General features: G+C 40.1%; 1 protein-coding gene across 6 annotated transcripts; it reads right to left on the bottom strand.

Moving 5' to 3' along the window:
* Window positions 1-548: 548 nt before the first annotated feature.
* On the bottom strand, window positions 549-22,908 carry PHC3 (polyhomeotic homolog 3). Of its 6 annotated transcripts, XM_054074262.1 has the most exons (16): window positions 22,847-22,908; window positions 19,760-19,907; window positions 18,825-18,983; window positions 17,325-17,402; window positions 15,585-15,743; window positions 14,343-14,441; window positions 13,787-14,027; window positions 11,590-12,467; window positions 10,058-10,208; window positions 8,766-9,019; window positions 7,796-7,952; window positions 5,673-5,787; window positions 4,658-4,808; window positions 4,335-4,566; window positions 1,205-1,362; window positions 549-672 (listed from the first exon to the last, which is right to left on the bottom strand). In XM_054074262.1, the coding sequence occupies exons 2-15, from the start codon at window positions 19,883-19,885 to the stop codon at window positions 1,208-1,210; spliced, it is 2,955 nt and encodes a 984-aa protein (XP_053930237.1). In that variant the 5' UTR covers window positions 19,886-19,907; window positions 22,847-22,908; the 3' UTR covers window positions 549-672; window positions 1,205-1,207. The 6 variants fall into 6 exon arrangements, with proteins under 6 accessions (XP_053930237.1, XP_053930238.1, XP_053930239.1 ...); XM_054074263.1 differs by lacking the exon at window positions 549-672 and having other exon boundaries at window positions 1,201-1,362; window positions 15,585-15,710; XM_054074264.1 differs by lacking the exons at window positions 549-672; window positions 18,825-18,983 and having other exon boundaries at window positions 1,201-1,362.
* Window positions 22,909-27,287: the final 4,379 nt, after the last annotated feature.

Here is a 27,287-nt window from a genome sequence, read left to right as displayed (position 1 = left end):
AGAGGCACCAAGATGGTCCCCTAGAGATTCCTGCCTAGCAGTGGCACTCCCCCTGCTCTAGGCTCCCTCACTGCAGCAGCAGCTGCTCCTACATCAGTCTCTGAAAGGACCTCATCAGGCAGCTCACTATGTCTCTTTCTCAGACCACCGCAAGTCTAGATCAGGCTGGCCGGTGGACAAATAAAAGGTGCTTGGAAGCTTCCAGTGGGGCAATGGGAATGCACTACAGGGACAGCCAAGTTAGAAGAGGTATTAAGTAAAGAGCATCCAAGTTATGCTATTCCTTCTCTACCTCCAGTCTTCCAAGTACCCTTGTCTCAACACGAGCTGGTTCTGGCTGCGGTTTTCAGCCCCTCATGCTTATGCATTTAGGAACCCGAACCCTGAGCGTTCTCACACCTTCTCAGGATCCACTCTGAACCGCCATTTGAGAACTGCTGGCCTAGTTATAACTAGCAGCATGCAAAACTACAAACCTAATAACTTAATGCCCTCTCAGTGCATAGCAGCATAAGAAGAGTAAAGTAACATGTGCTTCAGTTACCTCTGGCAAGAGTGATGTGCCGTTGCATTTCAGTAGCCTGACGATGAGGATTTTGATGAGACATCTACATGGTTTATAATATTTCCAGACTTCAAGAAAATACTACAGCGGCAGAGATGAGGGTAAGCCTACACAAGGAAAACAGGCTGCCAACCTGCCCCTTACAATTTGCTCAAGACTAGAAGAAACTCGGAGAGCACAACTAAATGCATAGCATTTTACTGTTATTAGTGCTTCCACAGGGTCTGTGGACACTTCTCTCATTTCAGTCCAAAAACTGCTGTACATGGGAAAAATCTTTCCAAATACAGCAACACAATTTAAATGGTGTTTAGATTGGAGTGGGTGCTGGGTTATTAAATGTAAAGATAAAGTATACGTTGAGGAATATTTAACCTAACACACCATATTTCACTTCATGTTTTCCCATGAACGCCCACTTCAACTCAAAGTATTATTCAGGCTTTACCATGAGCCTATTGACTGCTGGAAACTAGAGGACTACCTGGTATAATCAAAGGAAAATTTTAAGTCTTTATGTGGGGAAAACCCCATATGTTTAAGAAAACATCACAGTAACACTCATGCCACAGTGAAGATGTTGGCTTATTACTGTTGGTTCAGTCACTGGGAAACTGTTGTTTAAACCTTCACATTCACCTCCTAGGATTCTTTCAATGAATTGATACGTGCACAGATTTTCAATGCAGGTCCAAGCTTAATATTCATTGCACTCATAAGGTGATCCTCCTTCAACAAGAGGAGAGCTTGTCCATCAATTTCTTGTGCTCTAAATTCATCTGCAATATCTTGACAACCTACAAAGTAACAGAAAAAAAGAATTACGGGGTTAGAAAAGTGCTTTCTTAGATGCCACGACTCCATTCATGCTAGAGCTTTTCCGCTACACATTTTCCAATGCTTGTCCCTTTGCCTTGTGAAAGCCAGGGTCTATGCAAGAGTTCAATATTCCAATAGCAACTTCAGAGATAATCTGAAAGTAACTACAAGGTGAAGATAAAGTTGCCAGCAACATGAAGAAAAATCTTAAGATAACTGATCATCCTCAGGAGGATTTAACAGCTCTAACACCATCATAAAGGTTCTTACTTAGGTGTTGACAAAATGTCTGTAAGTCAAGTACTGAGTATTTCTGTGTAAGGTATCACTGTGTATCTGATCCGGACCTGTACATGGTGACTGTCAGACTGCAGCATTTACAAAGAATCTGAAAGATCAAGAGAAGTTTTTGCATTTAGGAACAGAAGTTGTCCTATTAAAATACATAGTTGGCTGTTGTTGCAGGCTTTTTTCTTTAAGCAGGACAGAAAGCATTTCCATGCAACTTTTCCTTAAATACCTTTTCTCAAAGTCACTTTGGCAAAGGATGAAAGTTGAATGTATTTCAGTTCCCTCATCCAAGCACATTAGGGTATCCTTAAGCACTTCCACAACTGGTTGCTGGCTAAGAAAAGGATAGGAAGTGGGTGAAAGACCATTAATCTTGCAACTCAAGAAAGGAGGAACAACTCTGCTGGGGCCTGAACTGTTGTGCTCTCTTCCCCTAGAAGAGATAAATAACAGTAGAAGTATCCTACAATCTTCATTTCTCCAAAAGACTCCAGAGGAATTCAGGAAAAGCCTGACAGGGACACTTGACTCCACGGTTAGCTTTCAGCTTACAGACTTTATGCAGAAGGAAATCTGTTAATCAAAACAGATGCCCCTAATGTTTATGAAAAGCTGATAAATCACCATCTCCTCCAACATTGCAGATGGTCTGCACGGACCGCACCAAGGATCTATTGCAAAATAGCATAATGAAAGTCAACAATGTTTCTCCTTGTATTATCCAACCCTGAGAGCATATGGAAAAGCACTTTTTCAAGAGAAAGGCTTGAGAACATCTTGAAAAGAATAAACCACAAAACTGCAATATTATGAATGTAGCTATACAGTAATAAAAATTCTGGCAAATTGTGAATATAATTTTAAATTTATTGAGCTTTTTAAAAAAACATTTGAGAAAGGCCTTCATACGGATAAGAATGAGTAATTATAATAAACTTTCATTAAAAGCAGAAAAACATATTGGGTTTAAAATCAAAGATTACCTTGTTTACAGAATACAAAAACCCCTAGATGTGCAGCTGGTGAATATTCTACAAGTAAGGGTTTCAAAACAGAAATCACATGAAGAATAATACTTTTATTTTCTTAATTGCAAGTGAATTGCATTTATGTGGTACTTAAGCTTTCTAGAACAGGAACTATTGGTTATTCCTTTGCAGAACCTATAGATCAGGAAGTTACTGAATTAACCAGAGCCTCAAATCTAGACAACTAGGAACTCAAACCCACAGTGATACAGTCATATTCCAGTAACACTGCTGAAGTACAGAAACATGAATGACCATATCTTAAACCTAAGGAGTTTTGCTTGTTTTTACAGACATCACTGCAGATTCTCAGGAGCAGAACTTAATTGCAACACATAAACCATCAAAAAAAAGGTACTTCAAGGCTGACTTTTGTTATTTAAGGCATCCCTTAATCAATTCTTTGCCTGACCTACTTTATAGAAAATAAACTGTCTCAAAACCTATGCGTGTGACTTAGCAATGAAGATACATTCCTTATTAGCCTAATGGGATAAACCAAAAAACAGCTTAGAATCATAGAATCATAGAATAATCACCAGGTTGGAAAGGACCCACTGGATCATCGAGTCCAACCATTCCTAACACTCCCTTAAACCATGTCCCTAAGCACTTCATCCACCCGTTCCTTAAACACCTCCAGGGAAGGCGACTCGACCCCTCCCTGGGCAGTCTGTTCCAGTGCCTGATGACTCTTTCTGTGAAGAATTTTTTTCTGATATCCAGCCTGAACCTCCCCTGGTGGAGCTTCAGGCCATTCCCCCTTGTCCTGTCCTCTGTCACTTGCATTTCTAAACTAGAAAATTAGGAACAAACTTAACCTGAGTTTCAGCACTTTGACATGCAAGTTACATGGGTAAACAACAAAAATTCTTGTATAATTCCTATTATGGAGACCTGCCTTGTTACCTGAAAGGACTGCAGTATCTGATCAGACAGAATGGCATCCTTGGGAAAGAGCAGGGAGTGAAACTTTAAAGGTTATGATGGTTAGGAAATGATAAATAAATGTCAAATAACCTGAAGATGACATAAAGGTAACTGTGAATATTGAGCTAAAGAAAAGGTTTGTAAATAAGGAGAAATAAGATTATTTTTTCTGCAAACAGACTGCATTTACCACTGTGCAGTCTACGTGCAGGAGCTCTCTGCATTTCAGTTACCAAGCAAAGCTACGCAAAACAAAGTTTAGCTTTATAGAAGAAACTTACTTATTCTTTTTTAATGACTTATATCAGGACAGGTCTTCCAGATTTTTCAATTGTATGATGGGACAGAACTCCCTTCTTGCTTCTGAATAAGCTCAATAAGAAGAAAGTTAGAAGGGAAGAGAAGAAAACATAGAAGGGAGGAAGTATGTCTGATCTCTCTACTGACCTCTGTAGAGAAGTCAGACTGAAGGAACAGCTCTAATTTCCATCAGCTGAGATGCAACAGCAGAAGAGGGACTAGCTCTACCAACACGGGATTTGTGCTGAAGGAACAGGTAAGAGGAACAAATCACACTCCAATTTCTATCACCAACTGACGAGTACACTGCTGCTGTAACCACAACCCTTCCTCGTCATATCAATGCTAAAAAGCAAGGAGCATTACAGTTACACAAAAAAGGAACAGATTATTGCACATACCAGGCAAAGAATGTATGAAGGCCCAAACTTCATCAACACTCCATACTGATGGGTCAGCCTGCACCACTGGTAACAAGTCAATGCTCTCTGGCATCTTCCTAATTCTTATTTCCCTAAGTTCACGTTCTCTCTCTCTTTCACTCTGTCTTCGTAGACGGGTGGTCATAGCAGCTGGAACAGTATCTTCATGAGAAGCCACATCTTCTTCTGCAGATGGATAAGTAATTGGAAGCTGGAAAACGCAGTACAAATACACTACAGTATTATATTTTATTTGTAATTCCTAAAACAATGCCACAGTTTTAAGCAAATATTCCACAGACCTGTCTAAGAAAATGATCTCGTGGCACTCCATCAGGGCCACTTGGTCGACGCCCGCGTCGGCTAAGACTTTGGCTATCTGATTTCCGATTCCAGCGGCTGGTCTTGTCTGACGTAAACAGCCCATATTTCTTAGTGCAGCTGAGGCTGTGCCTAAAGTAAGAAAAATTCAATCATTCACAAGAAGTTTTTTGGACCGCATTCCATCAAGTAACAATAAGATTACATTGTTGTCTACAGAAATGCTGCTACTCACAGACTCATAGAATCATTAAGGTTGGAAAAGACCTCTAATGCCATCAAATCAACAGGTGTCACAAAAATGCAAGAGAAAGGAATCTCAAAGGCCACTTACTCAAGTCCCTTGTCTTGATGCAAAATTAAATACCTCTCAATCAAATGGCACCACTTATTTTCAAAAAAGAAGCTTTAGAAAATGCTAAATTATTTATGCATATGAATATTTCTATCTTACTCTATGCAAATAAAGAATTTTTTATATTGTTACTAAAAACACTTAAGAATGTTTTTTGTCTATGCAGCATTTTAATTATGCTGAGATAAATTCAGTGGGCTTTTTCCCTAGCATCACACAAAACTGTAAGAAGGCCCACCTAGTCCAGAATTCTTTCACTGCCATTTCCCAAGATCAAGGGGAAGACAATATGAATATGAGAAATATATAACGATTTGTGGCCCATGAACCTCTGCACTGATTTCCAAACACCTAGTAACCCTTAATGGGATTTCTCTTCCATGATACCCATCACCTGCCTATAAATGCCCAACAGCACTCACAGCACACTCAGGAACGAGGTCCACATTTTTACTGTAACTCCCTTTCTCTGTCTTCTTGAACTATGTTATAATCTACCAGAGTCCTTTGTACCTGTTTACTCTGCAAATTCAGGCAGAAGGCAGTCACATTTTACTATTTCTTTGTTTTTTCAACATCAGATACTATTTATACGCAAAACCATTAACCAGGTAATGATAAGCAATAACCAAAGAGAGTACCTTTTGGCACAGGATGTGGAGCAGAATCTTTTTGATCTTAGAAACTTATTAGGATATCCCATTTTTCCACAAAATTCACACTTCAGAAGATCATTTTCAATTTCATCCAGTCCCTCTAAAAAAAAAAAGGAGGCATAAAGAAGTCAATTTCAGTGACAAAATTATGTTCAAATTTCCCATCTCAAGCAGGCAGGCAGAAAAATTTCAAATATCCCACACATTTCATTAAATAATTTGATTAGCAGAAAATTATGCAAAACGAAGCAAGTCATAGATTTCACACTATAGAAAAGCTCTCAAGCAAACTGAACCACACTGAACCTTCATTTAAGTTATTCAATGAACTTAATCAGCTTTTTTGGTACATCCATGAGCAAGTATGCCCTCAAACATAGCAACAATTAAAGAGAAATGTTACAGTCCCCGTGAATTGCATATAAAGAGTTCATTAAATGAACTGGCCATTCCACCGTCTAAATTCAAGCTCTCTTGATAAAGAACTAATCCTTTCAAATACTGCCTTTGAATAAGCAACTGCTACAACCAAAGGGACTGGTGAAAGCAAGTAAAATATTGAATCTTATCTATGAAAAAGATAAGCTGCATACAAGAAAGAACAGGACTATAGCATCTAACTATTTACAGTCCACTGTTACACAATATTTTTCTGTTACAGGTGAGAAGAGGAATAAGATATGGGCTGTTACTGCAAAATGGGCTCTAGACTATACTGAGATATGCTAGTAAATGTAATCATATAATCAGCTATAATTTGAGAAATCTTATTTTATGTTTCATTTTCAGGCACTGTTTACACAGTTTACAACTTCTTTGCCCAGATGTTACATCAACACGTAGGACTGAATCAATCAGTATTTCCTTTCAGTGATGTGCTTCCAAGCTAAACCAGCTCCTACTGAAAATCAGTGCTACAAGTAAAAATATACTCTTAATTTTAAGAAGATATATACATTGCCTGAGCAGCAGAGTAAATCTGCCTTAAACAAGAATTCCAGCCATTTGTACTTGACTTCACTACCAACAAAAATTCTTCCTGAATTCAGAATGCTTTCCAAAGCAAGCTTTTCATCTTGTCTGCAATCCTTGACTTGGGTCTGACCCAATACACTTTCACGCAGTAATGGATATAAATTATGACAATAAAAAATAATGTATCAGAATCTGATAATGTAAATGACTGAAATTTGAGCCAATCTGCTGAGATACACAATGGACGTAGCCAGCTTCCCCACTGCACTTCAGTAGCATTCACCAAGCAGAAACCACAGTAACTGCCATTGGTGGTGGTACCTTGAAAGTTCCCGTGACAAAACATCGGGGGGTGGACTGTTTTAATTAAGTGACAAGCCTGGAGTGGAAGTAGTTTTAGCACAGCTATGGGACACTTGCTACTGCTCAGGACATGCTGTATGGACTTTTTCCAACCACTTCCCTGTTGCAGACCTCTGGCAGTAGCAGTTACTGTATTAGTCCCTTCTTAGCCTGATTAATACAGCTCTGATATGAAAGAAGGAAAAGAACTATGGTAAGAGAATGAACCTAAGAGCTGCAATAAGACAAATTTAAACAGATCAGCAAAACCAGCTCCTGTGCAATTGCTCAAGCTGTGGAAGAGAAAATTCAGAGGTGGCTGAAAAATTCTGGACTTTCAAATCTTAGATGAATTTATAACACACAAAAAAAGTGAGTTAAAGAATAACTTGGCTTTTCTCGGCCCAGCCATGGCTTAACTTCCATATAACACTTGCGAGGCTGCCTGCATTTGGGCTTGAACAGTAATTGCAGTGGAGCGCATCGAGAATAGTCGACTGATGAGTTCACAATGATGATTATGTCAGATAATGCACAGGGAACTCAATTTAGCTCATGATCACAAAGACCACTGTATCCTAGGCAGGACAAGCGCGTAGTCTCCTGACACTTGTGTGCGTCTACAGCAACTGCTGTTATGATGCATAGTTAGGAAAAAACATTTGAAAGTAGTCTCTATTGGAGATAATGTAAAGACTGGAGAAAGATTGCAGAAGTACAGACAGGATGGGACTTTCTAATACATACAGAACTGAAGGAAAAAAACGGATATTTAAACAAAAACCACAAACCTTCTGCAATCATATCCTCTATCTCTGTGTCCGATGAGTTGTCTGCGTGTTTTGCATTCTGCAAGTCTGATTCAACACACACAACACTCATGATCTGACCCTCCACTAGCAATCTTTTTTCTGCAGGCTGTTCTACCAGCAAAGATGAACGACTTACCTATTGCAATAAAAGCAAAGCAACAGTGATTAACTGAAGAATTAATAATTCAAAATAGTATTTGTGACTTAGTTGTAACTGAGACTAGAATCACAGGTTCTATTTCCTACCAATGAATCATTACTACATAGCACCAAAGCTCTACATACCATTGCTCAAACAAATACAAAGACTCACTCCTGTTCTGCAGAGTCTGCAATTACATTTAACAAAGGAAGAAACACATTAAATCTAGAGAAATGAAGGAATGGGAAAGTGAGAGAGACACTAAATTAATTAACAAGGCAGGCCCATAGGTTTTAAACTGTCCATTTGTGGATTTAATATTTTCATCAGTAATTCTTACCAGACGCAGTACCAAGCTCAGTAGGGGCTGGCCAGGGCTTTAAAACCGCAAAATAGTAACATTTTACAGTTTTAACACAGACTCAACTCAGAGGTTTACATTAAAGTATCACTTTAACAGAAGTATCCAGGAGACAGACAAATGTGAAACAAAGTTATTGCAAACCGCAGCCTAAAACCACTCTGTAGTTATCCCCGCATATACCCTATCGACTTAGCTGCGCCTGTTTCCATTTAGTACCTTGTCGTCCAGTGACCCCGGCAAGCCAAACAGCAGCATGAACTGCAATTACACACAAAAAACAACACAAGCACTGTAGAAGCACACTGCACGCTCTAAGAAACAGGTTAGCAATCCATGGAAAAAAGGTCAAAATGGTTCAAGACCTAAATAGCTTCTAGCCACAAATAACACCATCCTTAAAAATAGTTTGTTTAAAAAATTAGTAGTAAAAAATTCACACTTACAGGGAATGGCTCTAACCCCTCCTGAATCACAAAGCCTTCAATAACATGAGTCAGGATCTGTGGTTTAACAATAGCCTGTGGAGGTTTATTTTCCAGGCTAGGAATACTATTGGGCATTGATGTGCTGTTGCTCCTTGTTGTTGCTGCTGGAAGCAAAAGAGGTGGTGGTGGAATAGAGGCATGCGAAGGATCAGATGGAGATTTAATTACTGAAGCACCGACTGATGATGTCGCTGAAAGCGGTCCCCCATGTTCTGAAAAAGAAAATCCAAAGTATCTTATGTTTTTACCACTTATGTTGGCTTAGAATTCTATAAGAGGTGACAAACACACCCTGCTCTGCACCCACCACATCCTGTAGCTCAGGCCTTTGCCTATAGTTTATAGATTTTACCTTTAAAACATGATGGTTTTCCTTGACACACTATTCCATGAACAAACAGCTCTCACGTAAACATTTTCCTTTACTCAGTATTATAAGCATAGCTGCCTATTAGTTACTTACACAAATCACAAATTCGTTAGTCAAAAGCAGAAACTAGTATTTTCAAACACTGGATTCTCATGACAGAGCAGCTGACATATTTCTAAAGAGAGAATTTATTTTCAGGAATGCCTTGAGCCTCAGTAACCTGCAGAGTCATAAGTAGGCACAGCATTAAGTCACTAAGCACCACTTAAATGTGTTGCATATACACCTATACACACTACACTATAGAGAGTATTTCTTTGTTTTTTTAGTGCATCAAGGAAGACACAGTAGTTTGCAGGACACTTGATATAGGCCTGTAGATCTCTCAATTCACTGAAGAAGGAAAATCCTCATTGGTAACTTCTGCATTAGAACAGCTCCTTACTGTGGCATATAAAGAAAATGGTGCCAAAAAGAATCATATAACGTAGTCAGTCATTCTGATGGCAACTTCTGAGGGCTGACCCCAACTCTGCAAAATTAATCTTCACGCCAGACCAACCAGTACATTTTGCACATATCACACAGCTATCACTTAAAGACTAACTAGAAATTGACACTCCTGTTGAGATTTTAGTATAAAAGTATATGCTGAGGAGCTCAAAATCAGCAGTTTCTGTGCTATGTTACATGTGCAAGTTACATCTTTTGGACTGAATCATTCACTTTATCATACGGACCTCTAATATAGTTCATATGATTTCTTTTACTTAAAAAATTATACCACTAAATTATAAAAGATCAAAGTCATAGATAACCACTGGTAACTACTAGAGGTTTCTAAGCAGAACAGCTACCTTAGCTTGCCACTTGTTCTCACCTGACAGGGGATCTTCTGAATTAAGTGCCTCTCCATTCCCCAGGGTTATGGCTGGAGGAGACAAAGTAGGAGGCGTAGGTGTTCTAGCCATATGGACACAATCTGATTCCTCAGGCATTTCTTCTTCACATACGTTCTCCACTTGGTAAATCTGCATCCAACAAACTATTGCTTTAGAGAGATTTCCATTCTATCTTAATACCTTAAGAGAGTTGCATAAACACAGTTTTTAAAATAAATTACCAGTTAAGATGTTAACATCCAAGCTTCTAATAAAAAACTAGTTTTCAAACTGCATACAAAATAATGAACTCTGGGGACATCACAATGTCTATGAGAGCAAAATTTAACTATTTTGTTACAAATGGCATAATATAGAAAGGCACAGCTCTCCTACCAAACAGACCAGAGACCTTGACTCTTTTGATGTCTTATCTTTATAGTTTACTGTATTTTCACACACACACACATTTGCAGCCATTTAAATACTTCTGCAAAGTGCAAGCTTTATTAAGATAATGACAAGTCTGCAAATTGTTCTCTATCTCACATAGTACTATAATCAAACCGAGTATTTCAGAAAAGTACACCAAGACTATCCAGCATTAGTGGTTATAAATGATTATAAGCTGTTTTCCCCAAACTATTAAAGTAAACTTACGTGCATTACTGACAGCCAGTTTAGTGGATTAGGATGTAAACCACCACCTTGTCAAAAGTAAATCTGGCTTTTACTCTTTTGCCCAATTCCTACATGAATATCAGAGAGTTGAGACTATTCTTAATTTAAACTGAGGGTCATTATAAACAGCACATAGTTTTCCCTAACCTGATGGTAGCCTGAAAAAAGCCTACAAGAGCTACTGACTCTTTTGTTCACATTACCATTAAAGCCTAGCAACACCGCCTCAAATGTCAGCATTAATTGCCTATCATTTTATTTCACTGATATTTCACTGTAGATGATTTTAGTTCAGTGTCAGTAAAGCTGAAACCTTTGGTTACAAACTGCAGATGTCAGAGACTAACATTGAGCTAAATTAAATGGCAGTGATGAGGAACACCAAGACAATGTAAAAAAATTCCCCTATTCTTTTATGAAGAGGATCTTTTCAATGCTAGTACAAAACTACTTATCCAGAACTCTATTATCTTAATAATCACTTTTGCACCTAGTAGACAGATGATTCTCCTACTCAACGTTTCAATTGTCTATTTAAATTATGGTACATTTATCAAAATTCATTCTGATGTTGTGTTGCTTTTTCAACTTTAGATATGCTACAATCTCATTAAGAGGCAACATTTTTGGTAAAAAAGCTGCACTTTCATGTTTCTTGATTGGTACTCTTGACTGATGATCCATTAGAAAAAGCAAAAAAAATCAGACGCAAATATCTGTGGTTTTCCTAGAACTCATTTCTGTAACCAATAGGTTTCTTCTGATCCTCTGTCTAGCACCAGGTTTTGCTCCCTCTGAAGTCAGTGGTCTCTTTACAACTCTTATACAGGACTGCAATATTAGCACTTACCACTGGAGTTTCAATCGGTACCGATGGCTGCACTTGAAGATTTACCGCAACAGTCTGTGGCGGTGGAAGAGTTTGAAACGGCAGCTGGACCAAAGCTTCTGCAGCAGGAAGTTCTTCCTCAGAAACCAAAGTGTTTTGAACCAAAACTTGGCCCTGGGATAGAATTTCAGGCTGCACTTGTAAAGATTGCACAGACTGCAACGGCAGTGGTTGAATCTGGGTTGAAGATGCTGACAGCTGGGGAGGAGCTGCAAGTGGAATAGGCGTGGACTGCAAGGCTGAATATTGCTGGTGTGGTGTCGAAGACACGATCTGTTGGCCTGGGGAAACTAAGTTGGGCTGATCTACTGACCCTATATGTACAGCGGGGGAAGATGGAAGTGGAAGATGTGATGGAAGATTAAGTGGCTGTGCAATTGGTCGAACTGGATTGGTAGTTGTTTGCTGAGAAGCAGCCTGCTCTGGCTGAAGAGCTGCTGGCACAAGGGAGTTTGTCTGTGACTGAATAAGTGCTTGAGGGTGAATAATTATTGTGGGTGACTGACTAGGGGAGTGGGAAGGTGGAGGGGATACCACTACTGACTGCTGAGCTGACTGGGAAGGGGTAGGAGATAGCGTTAGAGGTGGAGGATGGATGTGGATAGGTGAACAATGAGACTGGACGCTGCTGGGACCTGGAGGAAGGCCATGGCTTGGGAGTGGTAGGCAGTGCTGGGATGGAGGAGGTTCCGGACCCGAAGAAGTCTGCAGTGCAATTGGCTGGACTTGCTGCTGCTGTTGCAGTATCAGCTGATGGTGGGAAATCTTTGGAGGTGGTGAATGAAGTGGGATCTGCTGATGTTTTACTAGAGAATGAGGTTGCAATGGAGAGTATGAAGCTGCGAAGGGGAGGAAAGCAACAATTAGTGTTTATTTCTTTAAGTCAAGAAAACATTATAAAAATATTAAAAGAAATGAAGTTTCTACTTTAAAGACCAGTGCCACTTTTCCAAGCCTTCCGATCTTTGTTTAGAAACACCTTTTTTGACACCATTTTGACATAAGAACAATTAATAGGGGAATATAAAAATTTTCAAAGTAAAATGCAGCAATGAACAAACATGGCCAAGCTTTTTATAGATATATACACACATACATGTACTTCTACATAAAAATATCTAAACTTATCTTTTTGGTTCTAGTTCTGAGATTATTACTGATCCAACCTTCTGTTATTTAAGAATTTCACGCAACTTTAAATGGCTTTAACCTTTGCTTTGAAAGACTGGAATGGAAGAGACAAACATGCCACAACCAAGATAACTGCTAAGTTAAAGTTTAGATAATACAGTTTTAAGTGACTAAACAGAATTCCAAGAGTTCTCTATGAATTAAAATCTTGCTAAGTATTTGCCTGAACTTGAACACACGAACTGAAAGGTATGAATCCAAAACCAGCGAAGCTTCCAGAGATACCATATCACCTTTAAGTGAAGCACACATACACATTTCCCTCTCCACACAAATCTCTTCTTGCTTTGCCTTTTCCACTTGAGAAAGAAATAAGTTATGTTGCCTTTTTTTATTGTTTATTCTGCTACTTAAGATGGATTTTTTTCCCTACAGAAGTGAGTTCTAAGAGCATTAGGGCCCAATACCTCAAGAATGCCTGCTTCACAATCTTACTCCTCTCTAAAAGTTACCATTTAGCCAAGCTAAATTCCAGAGATTCAGACCAATTGCCTAGACTGCTCTTACCTTTGGAATATATATAAGGAAGGTAAAGAGTGAATATGCTGCATAAAAGGTAAATGCCTCTCTAACCAATTACACACCTATTTTCATTTATCCCATTTTGATTTTCATGAAAGCAAGAGGCTTGAGGCGGTTTCAGCCCACGTATTGCTTCACACAGATTGGGAATGACATGTCATGACAGTGAGCATACAGAGAAACCAGTAATAAGAATCGTGTTTGTACTACGGTTCAGCTATATATTGCAAATGCTATATTGTGCTTGTACTGTGATTTAAGAACGTACATATCTCTTTGCTACATCAAAACTCTGTGTAATATCCTCTATCAACAAATAAGTAAATTTACTATTAAGCTCTCTCCACGTAGAATAACTAAAGGAACTCGGAAAGTACTGGACTCTGATACCATAACATACAAATTAAAGTAAAATAACTTTCTTACAGCTCCACCTTCATCCTACCTGGTGTTATTAAGTGATGTATGCTTGATGTCCGTGTGACTGGTGTACTCCGACACTCTGAAGTTGGGTTCTCGCCCTTTCTATTGCTTTCTGAGGGATCTGGTTGGCTGCCCTTGGAACCTGTTACAGGTTTATTAGGGCACAGAGACAAGGACTGAGTTTGATTGCTGCTCTTTGGTGGGCCATTCTGTGAACTTGACAACACACCCAACTTCTGACTGCGCAATGTCAAGTTCTGAACCTGGGAAACAAGCAAAACCCAAACCATATAAATATCTACAGAAAACATCCAGGTAAAAAAAATAGCAAAAAATAACATTAAGTAATACTGCCCCTTATAGAAACCTGAAGTGTCATATCCACAATCCCAGTTTTACCTATGACATGATCACCTCTAAATGTGTGATGATGGTGAACAGAAGGCAGTGAGGTTCTACATAACCAGGACCCATCAGCAGGTTTTATAAGCAGGTAAAACTTAAGCACAATGTTTCCTTACTTCTCAGTTTCAGTCCATTCTACTGGACGAACCTTTGATAAATTTATACAGGCTCACCTGAGTAGCTGCAGACTGACAGGAAGATGAGGAAGATGATGAGACAACAGGAATGTCAGACTGGACAGCAGCCACAGTGGTCGCAGGAGTAAAAATAAGCTGTTAAGCAAGAGAAAATATCTGGTAACAGAGTCAAACTTTGAAAATATGTGAAAGAAATGCAATAATTTTCAAGAGAGACATGGCAGTTATATGTAGTGATGCACAGCTTTTTTACTTTCAAATGAAGTTACTTGAAGAACAATTTGTCGTGGTAGTTCAAGTAAATAAATTTAAAAGACAATAATGTAAAATAAACATAATAATATAAATATTTGTTCTACATAGTCAGAAAAATCTCATATACACACAGGTGTATCCTCTTGCATCTTTTCATTTTAAAACGACTTTCCCTAATATTACAAATTAGCAAAACAAAGGCAAAAAAAGTGAAGAGAGCACTCCAATATCCACAACACTATACAAAGAGAGCTTAGATCTTGCAGTCTGTCAAAACGTTATTTAACAAGCAGAGTTGTTATGTCAACTTTAACTACGTTAATCAGGTTTCATAACAGGACAGTTATCAGACAAGCAGCCTGAAATTACTAACTTCCAACATACCTGACTGCCATTTATTTCTGGAGTAAGTATGAAATTAAAAAAAATAAATCACTAAACAGGGTTTTCAATGTTGCCCATTAGGAAATGGAAATGCCATATTGACAGGAAATTGCAAGAACCTAATGAGTTTCACGTGAATCCAACGAGAATCAGAGCTATTTTATTGAACTCGAATTCTAAAGACAATAATGCAAACAACAATCTTGGTTAAATACAAGAAAATGTCAGTCAAGAGTCAGCGTTCTCAATGTTACCAGTGCGCTGGAAAGCAATCTACCTGTGACAAACAGACTCCAGTATACCCTTTTAAACAGTCAGGAGAGACCTTCTGCTATGTTTGATCCATTTAATAATGGCAGAATGACTGGGCTAAAAACGCTTGAGAAAACTTCACCAGAGAACTAAGCTATAGCAATTCTTTAACTTCTGATGTCAATAGTATTTCAGAAGACCTGAAATCACAAATTAGTGAATACATTCTCAATGCCATGTGAAACTAAAGAAAAATATTTACAAATAATTGATACAAACAAAAATAAAACCTAAAATGGTTAAGATTTGGGTTTGGTTTTTTTTCTGGGGGTGGACACACAACGGATGGACCAAAAACCAAGCTTAAGAACTGTAATGAAAACTTACCATTTGAGCTCGTAGATACATCTGAGCCTGGCTTGCACTCAGGGTCGGAGAGGTGCTCCCCAGCAACATAGTCTGTTGGGTAATACTGCTGCTGGTGGTGTTGGAGGTCTGTGAACGGCTTATTATCTGTGCAGGTGTAGGAGAGGTGGAGAGGTTAATCTAAGGAAACAAAAATATTGCTTCTGTCATGGAAATTCATTCATGCTAGGGTCTAAAGCCAGAAAGCCTTTGACAAAAGTGGCACGGGTGGCTGAAATCTCTGGACTGTAAAGATATCAAAAATATATTGAGCCAATCATCACAAAACTGGATTCTGGCAAGATTGCACAGTTTCATTCTTAAACTGAAAGCAACCATTTAACAGTAAATAATAACAAGCAGCTACAAGTTTACTATCAAGTAAACAATGATATAATGAAGTCTGGAAAATATACCTCATACAAATATGAATCTACAGAATATGTAGCATGAGCTTGAAATATTTTAAGAAAAACACCTGAATTTTAACCTTTAAATGTTTATATTACCTGACTGGACTGATATCTTCCGTTACGCAACGTGATCAGGGTGCTTCTTTGCACCACCATATATGAACTTTGATTCCTCATTTTACAGATGCACATTTGAAAATGACTGGAGAGTAAAACCTTCTAAAATTTCATATTAAATGCTCCTCAACAATCACTCTTCAATATCTTCTCAAATAAAAGCTGTTGTGGTTTGAGGGGTTTTTAGCTTTTTTTTTTTTTCCTAACCAGTCTAACAGCATTAAGTGCCCAGCTCTTTTTCATCACTTGCTCAAAAGGTTTCCTTGAAAAATCCCAGCCCAATTATCCTGCTTGTTTAACATCAGACCTCTTTAAAGACTTTCCCTCCTAAATTTAATGAATGAATGATTTTACTTCTAATAACTGTAAGCCAAAGCAACGCTATGAAAGCCTAAAAAAATATACAGTTAAATCGCTGAAGCTATGCATTGAAGTCATGAACAGCTTGAGGGCGTGATTAATGAGCTGGATGTCTGCAGGACTAACTAAGTCCTACTCAAGACAATTGTAGAACCATACATATGAGACTGTGCAAATTACAAGTCTTAAGATGTTACTTAATGAGATACAGCATGAACTGAACATAGAGCTGCTAGTAACTAAAATTTCAGCATGTGCCTAGGATATGGATAAAGTAACTGAAAATGCATAAAAGATGCATGATACGTGATAATCAACAAAATAAATGAGTGCTATGAACATTTAATCAGTTTCTTTTATACATTTGTGAGCATTGAGTTGAATTCTTTAGATTTGTTGCTCTTTAATCACTGATATACAGTTATGCTTTTAACCTACAGTAGTGCTGTGAATAAAGAAACTGATGTGAAAAATCCAGTAATAAATCATGTAAGAGATGAAAGTTCAGGGAATGACTCCTACAGCGGCCTGAACAGTCACTTGTGTTCTGGAGTGAGCTCCTGCCCCTCAGACCACCAAGAGTAGGCTGGAACTGGAGGAGCCTCCAACAATGGCCAGGCACAACAGCGGCTGGCAGCACACGTCAGGATGCTGGACGCTGGAAACGCAGCCAACACTTACTACAGAGTCACCACATTTCTATTTAGTGCTTCTGTAACACTAATTTTAACGACACAAACTTAAATACTAAAATCTTTTCTGTTTTTCCAAGGAGTTATATAATAACCAAGAGGGGCTGAGAATGGATGGAGGGCTTTGTTCAGTTACGTACCGAGGTCTGCGACATGCTTGACTGCTGAGTGACACTCCCAGTAGGGGAAGTACATTGCCTCCCACCTGACAGGCTTGCCTAAATAGCAAGAATACGCGTCAAATATTGAAATCAAGAAGTATTTAAGTGATGTTCATATTATTGCATAAACCATCAGAAACATCTCTTCCTACCATTACCTTTTCTCTTAGTTAACAGTAAAAATGCTTTTACTTGGTGGAAGTAGCTTTCAGCAAAGTGCACTCTGCACTACGGAATGCTCTCTACAAGGCACCTTCAATTCCTACTAAATTTCAGGCACTCCGATTCTTGTAGATCAAGACTTGAACAAAAACCATCAGACGTAAAGTCTATTGAAGTGTTAACGATGGAGCTACCTGATCATCTCACTGACTGTGGCGTTCAGAACTTAAAATGTGATATAATTTAAAAGCTGTCATTATAACTCACATAATATTTTTTATTATGATTAGAATACTCTAAAAGCAAACTTTATAAATGCTGTAAAGAACACCCTCATATTCTAGAATGATTATTTATGGATACACATCTGTTATCTGTAAAAGTACGCTGTTCCAGCCCTTCAGATGAATATTGGGACAGTGATTTAGATTTCTATACTAACAAAGTGCATACCAAAACTTCTCTTTCCCCAATCTGTTTTTCCTTGCTCTGTCTCAGTAACCATAAATGCACACACAAATCTGTCACAAAACAATGACAAATCAATGTATTACCACAATCTAATAGAAAAGGCAGAGAAGAAAAAGCCAGCAGCACAGATGAGTCAGTCCCAGTTCTGCCAAGAGCCAGCTATATCCCTGAAGTCTTTAACTCCATTTTAGCATTTCCATGTGTAAAATCACTAGGCACCACCTATCTCTGCAAGACAGTATTTTCCGTCCAAGGTCAACTGAAGTCAAAGGAAATCTTTCCACTGTTTGAGTTTTCAAAATGGGTCTCCTCCAGTGTTCACTAATGTCAAAACCTGAGCTTCAGAAATGAAATGTCATTTACTTCCTACATTCCCACACTCAAGAATTAAAATTGAATTTTGCCATTACTTATAATGCAGCCAGATGTGTGGCAAAGCACACTGCGATACCAGATGTTCATTATTTCTATTTGATTTCACTAAGATACATTTCTATTCACTGCTTTCCCCATCAACTTTCAGAGAAAATCATGGGATGAAGACTGAAGTAGTCTATTTTTAATATTTATTTTATTACTGTTCGATGATTTACATGATGCATTATAATGTATGCAATAAAGCATGGAATGGTTGCCTACTGTAGCACCTGCAGCACTTGACAAAATCCTCCAAATAGTTTAGAGGAAGATACAATTTAAAATAACAAAGTCATTAAAATATAACAGTGAATTATTGTGAGGCATTAAGCTCAGGCACTTAAGCTGTTATGTTTGACAATGCTCTAGAACTGCAGTCCTACTCTAGGAAGTAGCACACCATTCTTTCTTAGCAATCTTCACTCTCACCTGTGGTACAGTTGCCAGACTCTGAAATTGGGTACTGCTTAAGTGCTGCTGCTGCAAAGCAGCAGTTTGCAGCATAAGATGCTGCTGTTGGGCTGCGTACATCTGCTGGAGGTACTGAGCAGCTGAGCTAGGAGGACGATGCAAGGCCTGCTGAATAACCTGTGATGAATCAGTAGGTAATTAATTACAATTACAAAGTACAAACCATGCTAACGTGATGTTGAAGTTTACCTTTACAAGGAAATAAAACCAAATAAATTCTTTTCCCAACAATCATTTAATACTGAACTCACTCCACCACTGTTCTCAACCAAGTCACAGAATACAGTCAACATAAACATGATCAATTTTTCAAGGAAAGCCTGACCATCAGCTGACAACACTGCATCAATCATTACAAATGATCCAAGCCCCTCAGGTTCTTGTCAACAAGCCCTACAAAACATTCTGCTTTTTGAAAGATCAGGAAAGTGTGAGACATACTCAATTATCAAACCCAACAGAATGGACTGTACTGAGTTCAAGATGTAATTTAAAGAGCAGCAAGAGAGGGCTGGATCCAAAGCAGCAGTTACACACACACACAAATACCTCTGGATCCCTGTAAACAATGTTGATCAAACGAACAGCTTTGTTTTGTGTTATTTTGTAAAGTCTATTGTCAATAATCCATACACTTAGGGAATGGAAAAAAAACCCTAAGCATCCTAGCATAGCATTTCCCCCTTCCTTATTTGGGAGGCAGGCCTGTACCCTGCACTATTCTTAACTGGTCTGATACCCTCTGGTAAACATCATCTCCTGAAAGGCTGCAAGTCAGATGTTGAGAACGATGACAGCAATCAGGAATGGAAAGTCAAGCTTGTGTAAAGTATTGTGCAATGGTTGTACTTGAGAGCACAAGGCACAGGAAAGAACGCCTCACAGTCTAGTACCTGGACGGCATGCCTGTCAGAGCCACTGTAGACAGAGATCTGCGGTAGCTGTGCCCGGGAGGTGGAGGTGGTAGTGATGGTCGTTGTAGATGTGGAACATGTCGTCGTGTTTGGTTCATTCTCCATAGCTGTGCAGTGTTCATCCAGCCTGGCAGAATTGAAATAAAAGTGTTTCACAAACAGAAGGCCAATACACAGGCTTTGCTGAGATAGAATAACGGACGGTTTTCAAATGGGTAAGCTTGTAGGAGTTGCTATTACTTGATGGGATTTGTTGAGAGATGTGGTCTGTCAAAAGTAACAACTGGTGACCAATTCAGGAATACACATAATATTTCCAGCAAGCCACACAGGATTACTGCTGCATCTCTCTTCCCCACAGCATAGCACTGAAACTGCTGGCTGACCCTTCTGTTTATTGAGCAAAACATGTTCTTGGCAAAAATCACTGGTGGCATGCTCAATTTGGAAAGAGATATAAAGCATGTAGAGAAAAATGCTTTTACTTTTTATAGGAACACTTCAGTACAGCAACAGTCAAGGCAGAATCTCTGATGATCCCTCCTCAGTCGTACAAGACTTCCCACTGTTGCAGAGTACAACCTCTTTCCTGAAATGTCATCTTTAAAATTGAAATGAATCACATCTCAATATATGATGGGTATTTACTTCAGTTTCTTTTTCAGTATTAGTCTTACAATTAACAAAATTAGCAGAGTTGCTGTTTATTGCTTTTAAAAGGTTCTTAAACAAATGGGTGGAGAGAAGATGTGTTCCCTTCTTACAGTGAAGAAGGGCTCAGAAAAATAATAGTTGAGAGTGCTGTAATGTACTAGGAAAAAAGCAGCAGCGCTCAGTGCTTAACAAACCGCCCACTGGATGCTGCAAACAGGTATGCAACTAGGAGTTTCAGTTCAGAGAGCTGAAAGCAGAACACAATGCTGCCAGGCTCTTGCCTTGCCTCTCAAAACACAACTACTTCACAAGAGAACTGCACATGGTGTAGCTCCTGAGTACTCAGAGCAAGTAAACTTTAATAGATACATAGTTACCTAAGGACCTCACGCCTTTCATTGTACTGAATATTTGAATAAGTTTTGCCATCAAAGAAAATTCATGGCAATAAAGCATGCTTTAAAAGCAGCAATCCCTACTGCTAGAACCAAAGGAAAAACACAGTTTTGTTGTTAAAAAATCAGATCTGTTGTGCATTATTGATGCCATTTGTCCACTTACATTAGAGAACAAGTTAACACGCAGGAGTTAACCACTTCAACTGCAATAAAACTATCATCACTTCTAAAACCACTTTACATTAATTTCACAGAACGCTAACAAAAAGTACCTTGAAAAAAGTCCTGTCTCCTCCAGAGGACATTAAAAGCACATCAAAATATTTACACCTACAACTTGTCTAGCTAGTTTTAGCGGAGAGTTAGGCAATCAGTTAAATTAGCCGAAACAACATTAGATACTTAATTTCCTTTGTTCAACTATATTTTAGATGTATTATTAGTGAGGTGTGCAACGTATCCCACTCTACTAGCTATTCCATCAGGAGTTCATTGCATGAGAGCTGTTAATCCTTTAGCTGGAAGTGTCTCGCTTTCAAAAATAATTCTGTCATTGCCAAAGTTGTTCCCGCAACGGATGTACAAGGGGAATGGGAGAGAGCTCCTAAACTTCTGTTCAGCATGGCCCGGCACTGAGGTGCGTCCCCACTCCTCCTTGAACACCTCACTTGGAGCTGATGTGAAATGCCTACTTGCCACCGCAACACAGACACTGCACTAGTGCTGAAGGAGCATGCCCTGCTTGGGCTGAGGGGACAGTAGGGTGCTCCAACAGACAACACTTGTTAGAAACCTCTCCTCTCTTTAAGTGAGAAAAGGAATCTCTAAGGGAGAAGAGAAAATACATAAAAAGTAGCTGGTTTAGCAAGGAAACCAGGAATCCATTACAACTTAGCAGATGGATATTTTATGACAGAAACCATAAAAACCATTACAGACTTAAAATCAGACTGTCTTTACAGCACTGCTTTCATTTACTTTACAACGTTATATACACAGAGACCACTTCAAGTTATAAAACAAATCTGATCCAACTGAAAATGATACTCTGAAACTGTTGGTTAAGTACTCAACAAAATCAAAAAGGTAAAACTCCTGAATTAAAGTCATTTTCTTAAATGTATGATGAAGACCTTGCAATGATGTTGTCTGTGAACGACTGACTTTTAACTCCAAAGGATCTCTGTATTCCAAAGTAAGTTTAGCAAATGTACTAAACTCTGACTTTAAACAACCACTACACATTTAAACAAGCCCCAAACCAGAAAAAAATTGTTTATTCCAGTAGAACAGTACGAGGCATCACAAAATTTCAAATCACACCATGCATAACATAATTATTGAACTTTGATCCCTTTATATTTTTTTTTGGTCAAAGCAAATACCTCAAGTAAAAAATACCTGCTATTCTATACCAATAACATTCAACTCCCCTCACAGTGGATATGGGTGTGTTAGAACGCTTGACTTATAGTAAACATCACTATAATAAGGAACACAGCTGACAGCCTGAAACCATGAATGTTATTTGAAAACAAGTGTTATTTTTTTCGCCTATATGGTTCAACCTTCGCAGTTCTGACCTCCCCTTACAGCTGTAAGGGCACAAAACACAGAAAATAAGGGCAAATTTCCTCCCTACGGGCACTTCTGCCTGTCACTGAGGGCAATAAATCCTCTCTCCCCTCCTTCGCTCTGGCATAGGCCAGTCTTGCCTGGGGTTTCATTAAAAAAAAAAGCAAAAATGAAAAAGGACAGCTGAAGCCAGGCTGTGGGGCCCAGCTGAGGCCGGCTGAGCCGAGCCCTGCCCAGCTGAGCTCACCTTAGCCCGGCAGAGCCCGGCCCAACAGAGCGAGCCCAGCCCGGCCCGGCTCAGCTGAGCCCGGCCCAGCCTCCCCCGCCCCCTCAGCCCCGCAGCGGCCCCGCGCCCCGCCGGGGCGGGCAGGGGGGCGGGAGGGGAGGCGGCCGCTGCTCCCCGCCCCCGCGCCCCCCCCTCCCCCGCCGGGACACTCGCCTCACGCCGCTTCACTCCGCTTCCGCCATCTTCTCGGCCCCCCCCCCGCGGGGGCAGTGCCGCGCGCGCGCAAGGAGCCCCGCGGCCGCGCACGTGACGCGGGCGCCGCCATGTTGGAGCGCGACGGGGGGGCGCGCGGGGAGGGAGCGGCCTTGCACCCAAAGTGACCCGAAATACACCCTGTAATGGCTCGTTTGGGCGTTCTAGAGAGTCAGCACCTTGTACCCACGGGTTTCAATACGGGATGGGGGATGATGTGATGGATGGTGGCCCTGCAGAAAACACTTTGGGGTGCAGGTGGATGAGAAGCTCAATATGAGGTGGCAGTGTGTGATTGCAGCCCAGAAACCAACCGTGTCGTGGGCTGCCTCAACAGCAACGTGGCCAGCAGGGCGAGGGAGGTGGTTCTACCCCTCTGTTCCTTTCTTGTGAGACTTCATCTGGAGTACCATGTCCAGTTCTGGAATCCTCAGCCTAAGAAGGATATGGAGCTGTTGGAACGGGTCCAGAGGAGGCTACAGGGATGATCAGAGGGCTGGAGCACCTTCCCTACAAGGACAGGCTGAGAGGTAGGCTTTTTCAGCCTGGAGAAGATGATACCGTATAGTGACTTTCCAGTACTTGAAGGGGCTATAAAAAAGCTGGGGAGGGGCTGTTTACAAAGGCTTGTAGTGATAGGACTAGGGGAAACGGGTATAAATGGAGAGGGGCAGATTTAGACTAGACATAAGGAGGAATTTCTTCACCATGAGGGTGGTGAGGCACAGGCCCAGGTTGCCCAGGGAAGCTGTGGCTGCCCCATCCCTGGAGGTGTTCAAGGCCAGGTTGGATAGGGCTTTGAGCAGCCTGAGCCAGTGGAAGGTGTCCCTGCCCATGGCAGGGGTTGGAACTGGATTATGTTTAATGTCCCTTGGAACTCAAACTATGCTACGATCATATGATTTATCAGGCCTGAGCAACATGAGGGAGTGATCTCCATCAATCGTGTGCAATGAGACAAGAGCTGGGGACAGAATTCATTTCCCCCTTGCATGTATATGTATACATTTTCCAAAGAATCTTATGCATATTCTGTTGCTTTCCAAGGACTATTTTTAATGTTATTATGAACTTCACAACAGTCAAATCTCTTGCAGATTTGGAGTTGGCTCCAGCTCTGTCTGACCTTGCTTTTGAGATAGAGAAAGGCTACAAACAGAGGTGATTCTAGAAAAAGACACATCTGCTCAGCACAGATCAGAGTGAACACACGACGTCATCGTCTCCAAAAGAACAGAGTGAAACAGTGTCTGGAAAAAACACTATGTGAGAATTAATTGTTAAGTTTTGCTGCAGCTGGTTTGTATGTTTGTATGTTTAATCATCTTGTAACATAAATCTGTCTTGTATCAAGAGGTAATATGCAGACAATCTCCAGACATGGATGAATAACCTGAAAGAATAAACACTCTTAGAGTTGCAAGAATTTATTGATATGCTTAATTGTCTTGTAAGATGTAACTGATTTAGGTCAAGAGAGAACATGTCTTAGGGCTGTGAGAATTTATTGATATGCCTATTGGCTTCTGAGATGTAGTTGTCTTGCGTCAGGAAAGAACCTGAAGGAAGTCTCCAGACGTGGTTGGATAACCTAAAAAAAAAATAAACATTCTTTGAGGGCTTACACGATTATTTGTCTAAAGCTAGTATATATACTTACTAGTTTTGTAAGATGGTGTGCCTTTTTTAGAAGGGCATTCAATTCAGTGCTGAATTGTAAAATAAAAATACTGCCTATGCTTCGAATACTTTGTCCTTTCCAGTATTTTACCAGTGAATAAGTGTTTCTTACAACTATTTGAAAAAACATGCTATGAAGAAACATGCTATCAGAGGGACATTCTGTCTAACTTTCAAAAAATAGTTACTTGGATGAGCCTAACTCTACCTTTGTCTAAATGAAAATATTCCACTTTTTGCAATAGTAACTAGTTTTTCTATCAGCCTTAGTGCAGGAAGGCTGTGATGGGGAGCAGCAGCCCCCCTGGGATGAGGGGTCTGGGGTCCCTCAGGGCCCACAGCGGGGTGCGGTGCACACAGTGGAGCACAGCAGCCGGGATGGCTTATTTGACTTCCCTGAGGCAGCAGGGCATGGGAGCTGTGTGTTGGCGGGGCCTGTGGCAAATAATTTGTGCTTATTTCATGTCTTAGTTACTGTAGGAAAATGCAGGAGGTAATACCTGCCGTTTTGAGAGTGCTTCAGGGAGGTTAAGGTCAGAAAAATACCTGCCTGCAGGTCTTTGCCACATTAGCTTCTTAAGGACTTCAGCAGCTCCAGCCAGGACACTGACTGAAACTTTAACTTCCCTGAGGAATGTGAAACAGAAAAATCTTTTAGCTCCCTTAACTTATTTTTCAGTTCCTTCCTATATAATTTTGGCCCTGATCCTTTCCCTGCTCTGGAGATCACCTGTCTCTAAATTAATGACAATTGATCAGACTTGAATTGTGTCAATAATTCCTGTCTGAAATTAACAGCTGCCACGTGTTATCTGGCATAGATGAACAAAGCCCGACCTCCATAGTGTCATATAGACACTAGACAAGGCAGGGCTAATTGAAATTTTACATGGTGCATTGTGACGGACTTAGCACCTCACCCTCTCCTCTTCATGAAATGTCTTCCTGAAGAAATATCTTCCGTATCTTAGAAGTACATAACATTATTACATAGTCTCCAGGTACATTGATATTTTCAAAGTTGCTTTTCTTCACAGTGATGCAGAAAGAAAGCAGCTCAGTGCAGTGGAACTTGGGAAGAGAACTGTGACATTGCACTGGAGTGCTGGCTCATGACACTTTAAATATACACAGTTATGTGAATGCAAATGAAATTGGTGAAAATATTGGTAAGAGAAGAGTAGGAACAAATAGTAAAACGTAGCTTATCAATGCTTCTTTCTGCAATTAGGTTGCTGTTTCCTCATAATGCACTTTTACCAACTGATACTTGGACATAAAGGGGGACAGAATGCCAGAATTCTAGCAGCTAGTTGGGATTGAGAAGTACTTTGCAAACAAAAAAATCTCAGCACCTTAAAAACATAAATACCTTCCAAAGCGTTGTAGATGAGCAGTTTAACTGTTGAAGGGTGAAGCAGTGACACCACAGCTGGGACTGCCTGTGTGACAATTTACCAGCTCCAGCGAGGACGACTGGCTTCTGTGAAAGATCGTATGATGATCCAGTAGGAGAAAATAAGAATTTTCATTGATTAGAAAAGAAGGAGGTGTAAGGGAAATTAAGACTCATGGAGGAATACTCTTGGAGGAGGGACGCAGAAGGTCAGTTAGCATGAAAAAAATCCTGTCCTTTGTACCCGTGCCTGCGAATAAGGCTGTATGTTATCATCAATATGACAGAGCGCAAGATGTGCTGATTGGGAAGTGCTGATCTCAGGTAGCAGCCTGTCCCTGACAAGGGAAAAGCTACTCTCGTACAGGCATCCAGAGGTGATGCTGGTTGGAGAGTGGAGGGGATAGTGTAAAAAATGAATTATTTTTACTGCAACGAAACAAAGGTTCTCTAATTCTTAGGACTGTCAGAAACATCAGTCTGTTCAGGAAATGTTGGGCAACATAAACGTGTTATCGAAGAAGCTATTGATATATTGTGGAACAGGGAAAGCCGGAAGGAAAAGCTACTTGTGGTGAAAAGGTGGCTTATGATTAGGTTTTAATAAAATATCTTGTTAACGTTTAGTTTGCTTTTTAGTTAAAAAGCATGATCCATGGTTCTTTCTTAAAACTACTGTAGCCGTTTGATGTGTGGCAATTTAAGCTTCACCTGGACTGGAAGCACTGGAGAGCAGTGCACACTGTGTGGATTCTCTAGAATTCTACAGAGAATATTTGACAGTGGTTTAAGCTGTCACTTCTCAACAGCTCCAGTTGTCTGTCTGCTCCCGCTGCTGCTTTTGCAACAATTTGGGGTTAAAACCCTGACTTTCCTGGGGTTGGTAGCAACAAAGCCTTCGGAGTCGCAGTGTGAGGCGGACTGCAGAGGTGCAGTGCCAGGTGTGCTCAGAGCCGTTATTCCCTGTTGGGTTCTGTGTGGCAGCACGGCCGCAACGGGGTCCACGTGTCACCGAAATCGGGAAAATTAACACCAATTGGGGGTCTTAAGAAGGAGGCATTCTTTTTAATACAGTACCAGATATACGGGGGGTTCAACCACCCCACCGTATACGCCGGTGACTACGAGTAGCAGGTCTTTTATATGCTGACTTTACACGTGTATCCTATTTCTCATAAAAATGATGTGCATTAATCACATTTCCCAGTGCTAATTCTAACAGGCACAGGACACCTGTCCCCACGGTCCTTTATTGAGCCCGAGGACCCGACTCGATTTCGTTGGCATCTGCCCCCGTTGAAGATTCCACGTGAATTCGAAATATTT

This window comes from Cuculus canorus, chromosome 9 (genome assembly GCF_017976375.1).
Source record: "Cuculus canorus isolate bCucCan1 chromosome 9, bCucCan1.pri, whole genome shotgun sequence".
Classification (NCBI taxonomy): Eukaryota; Metazoa; Chordata; class Aves; order Cuculiformes; family Cuculidae; genus Cuculus; species Cuculus canorus.
Note: the sequence above shows the minus strand (reverse complement) of the source record. Positions and strands in the feature narration are given on the sequence as shown.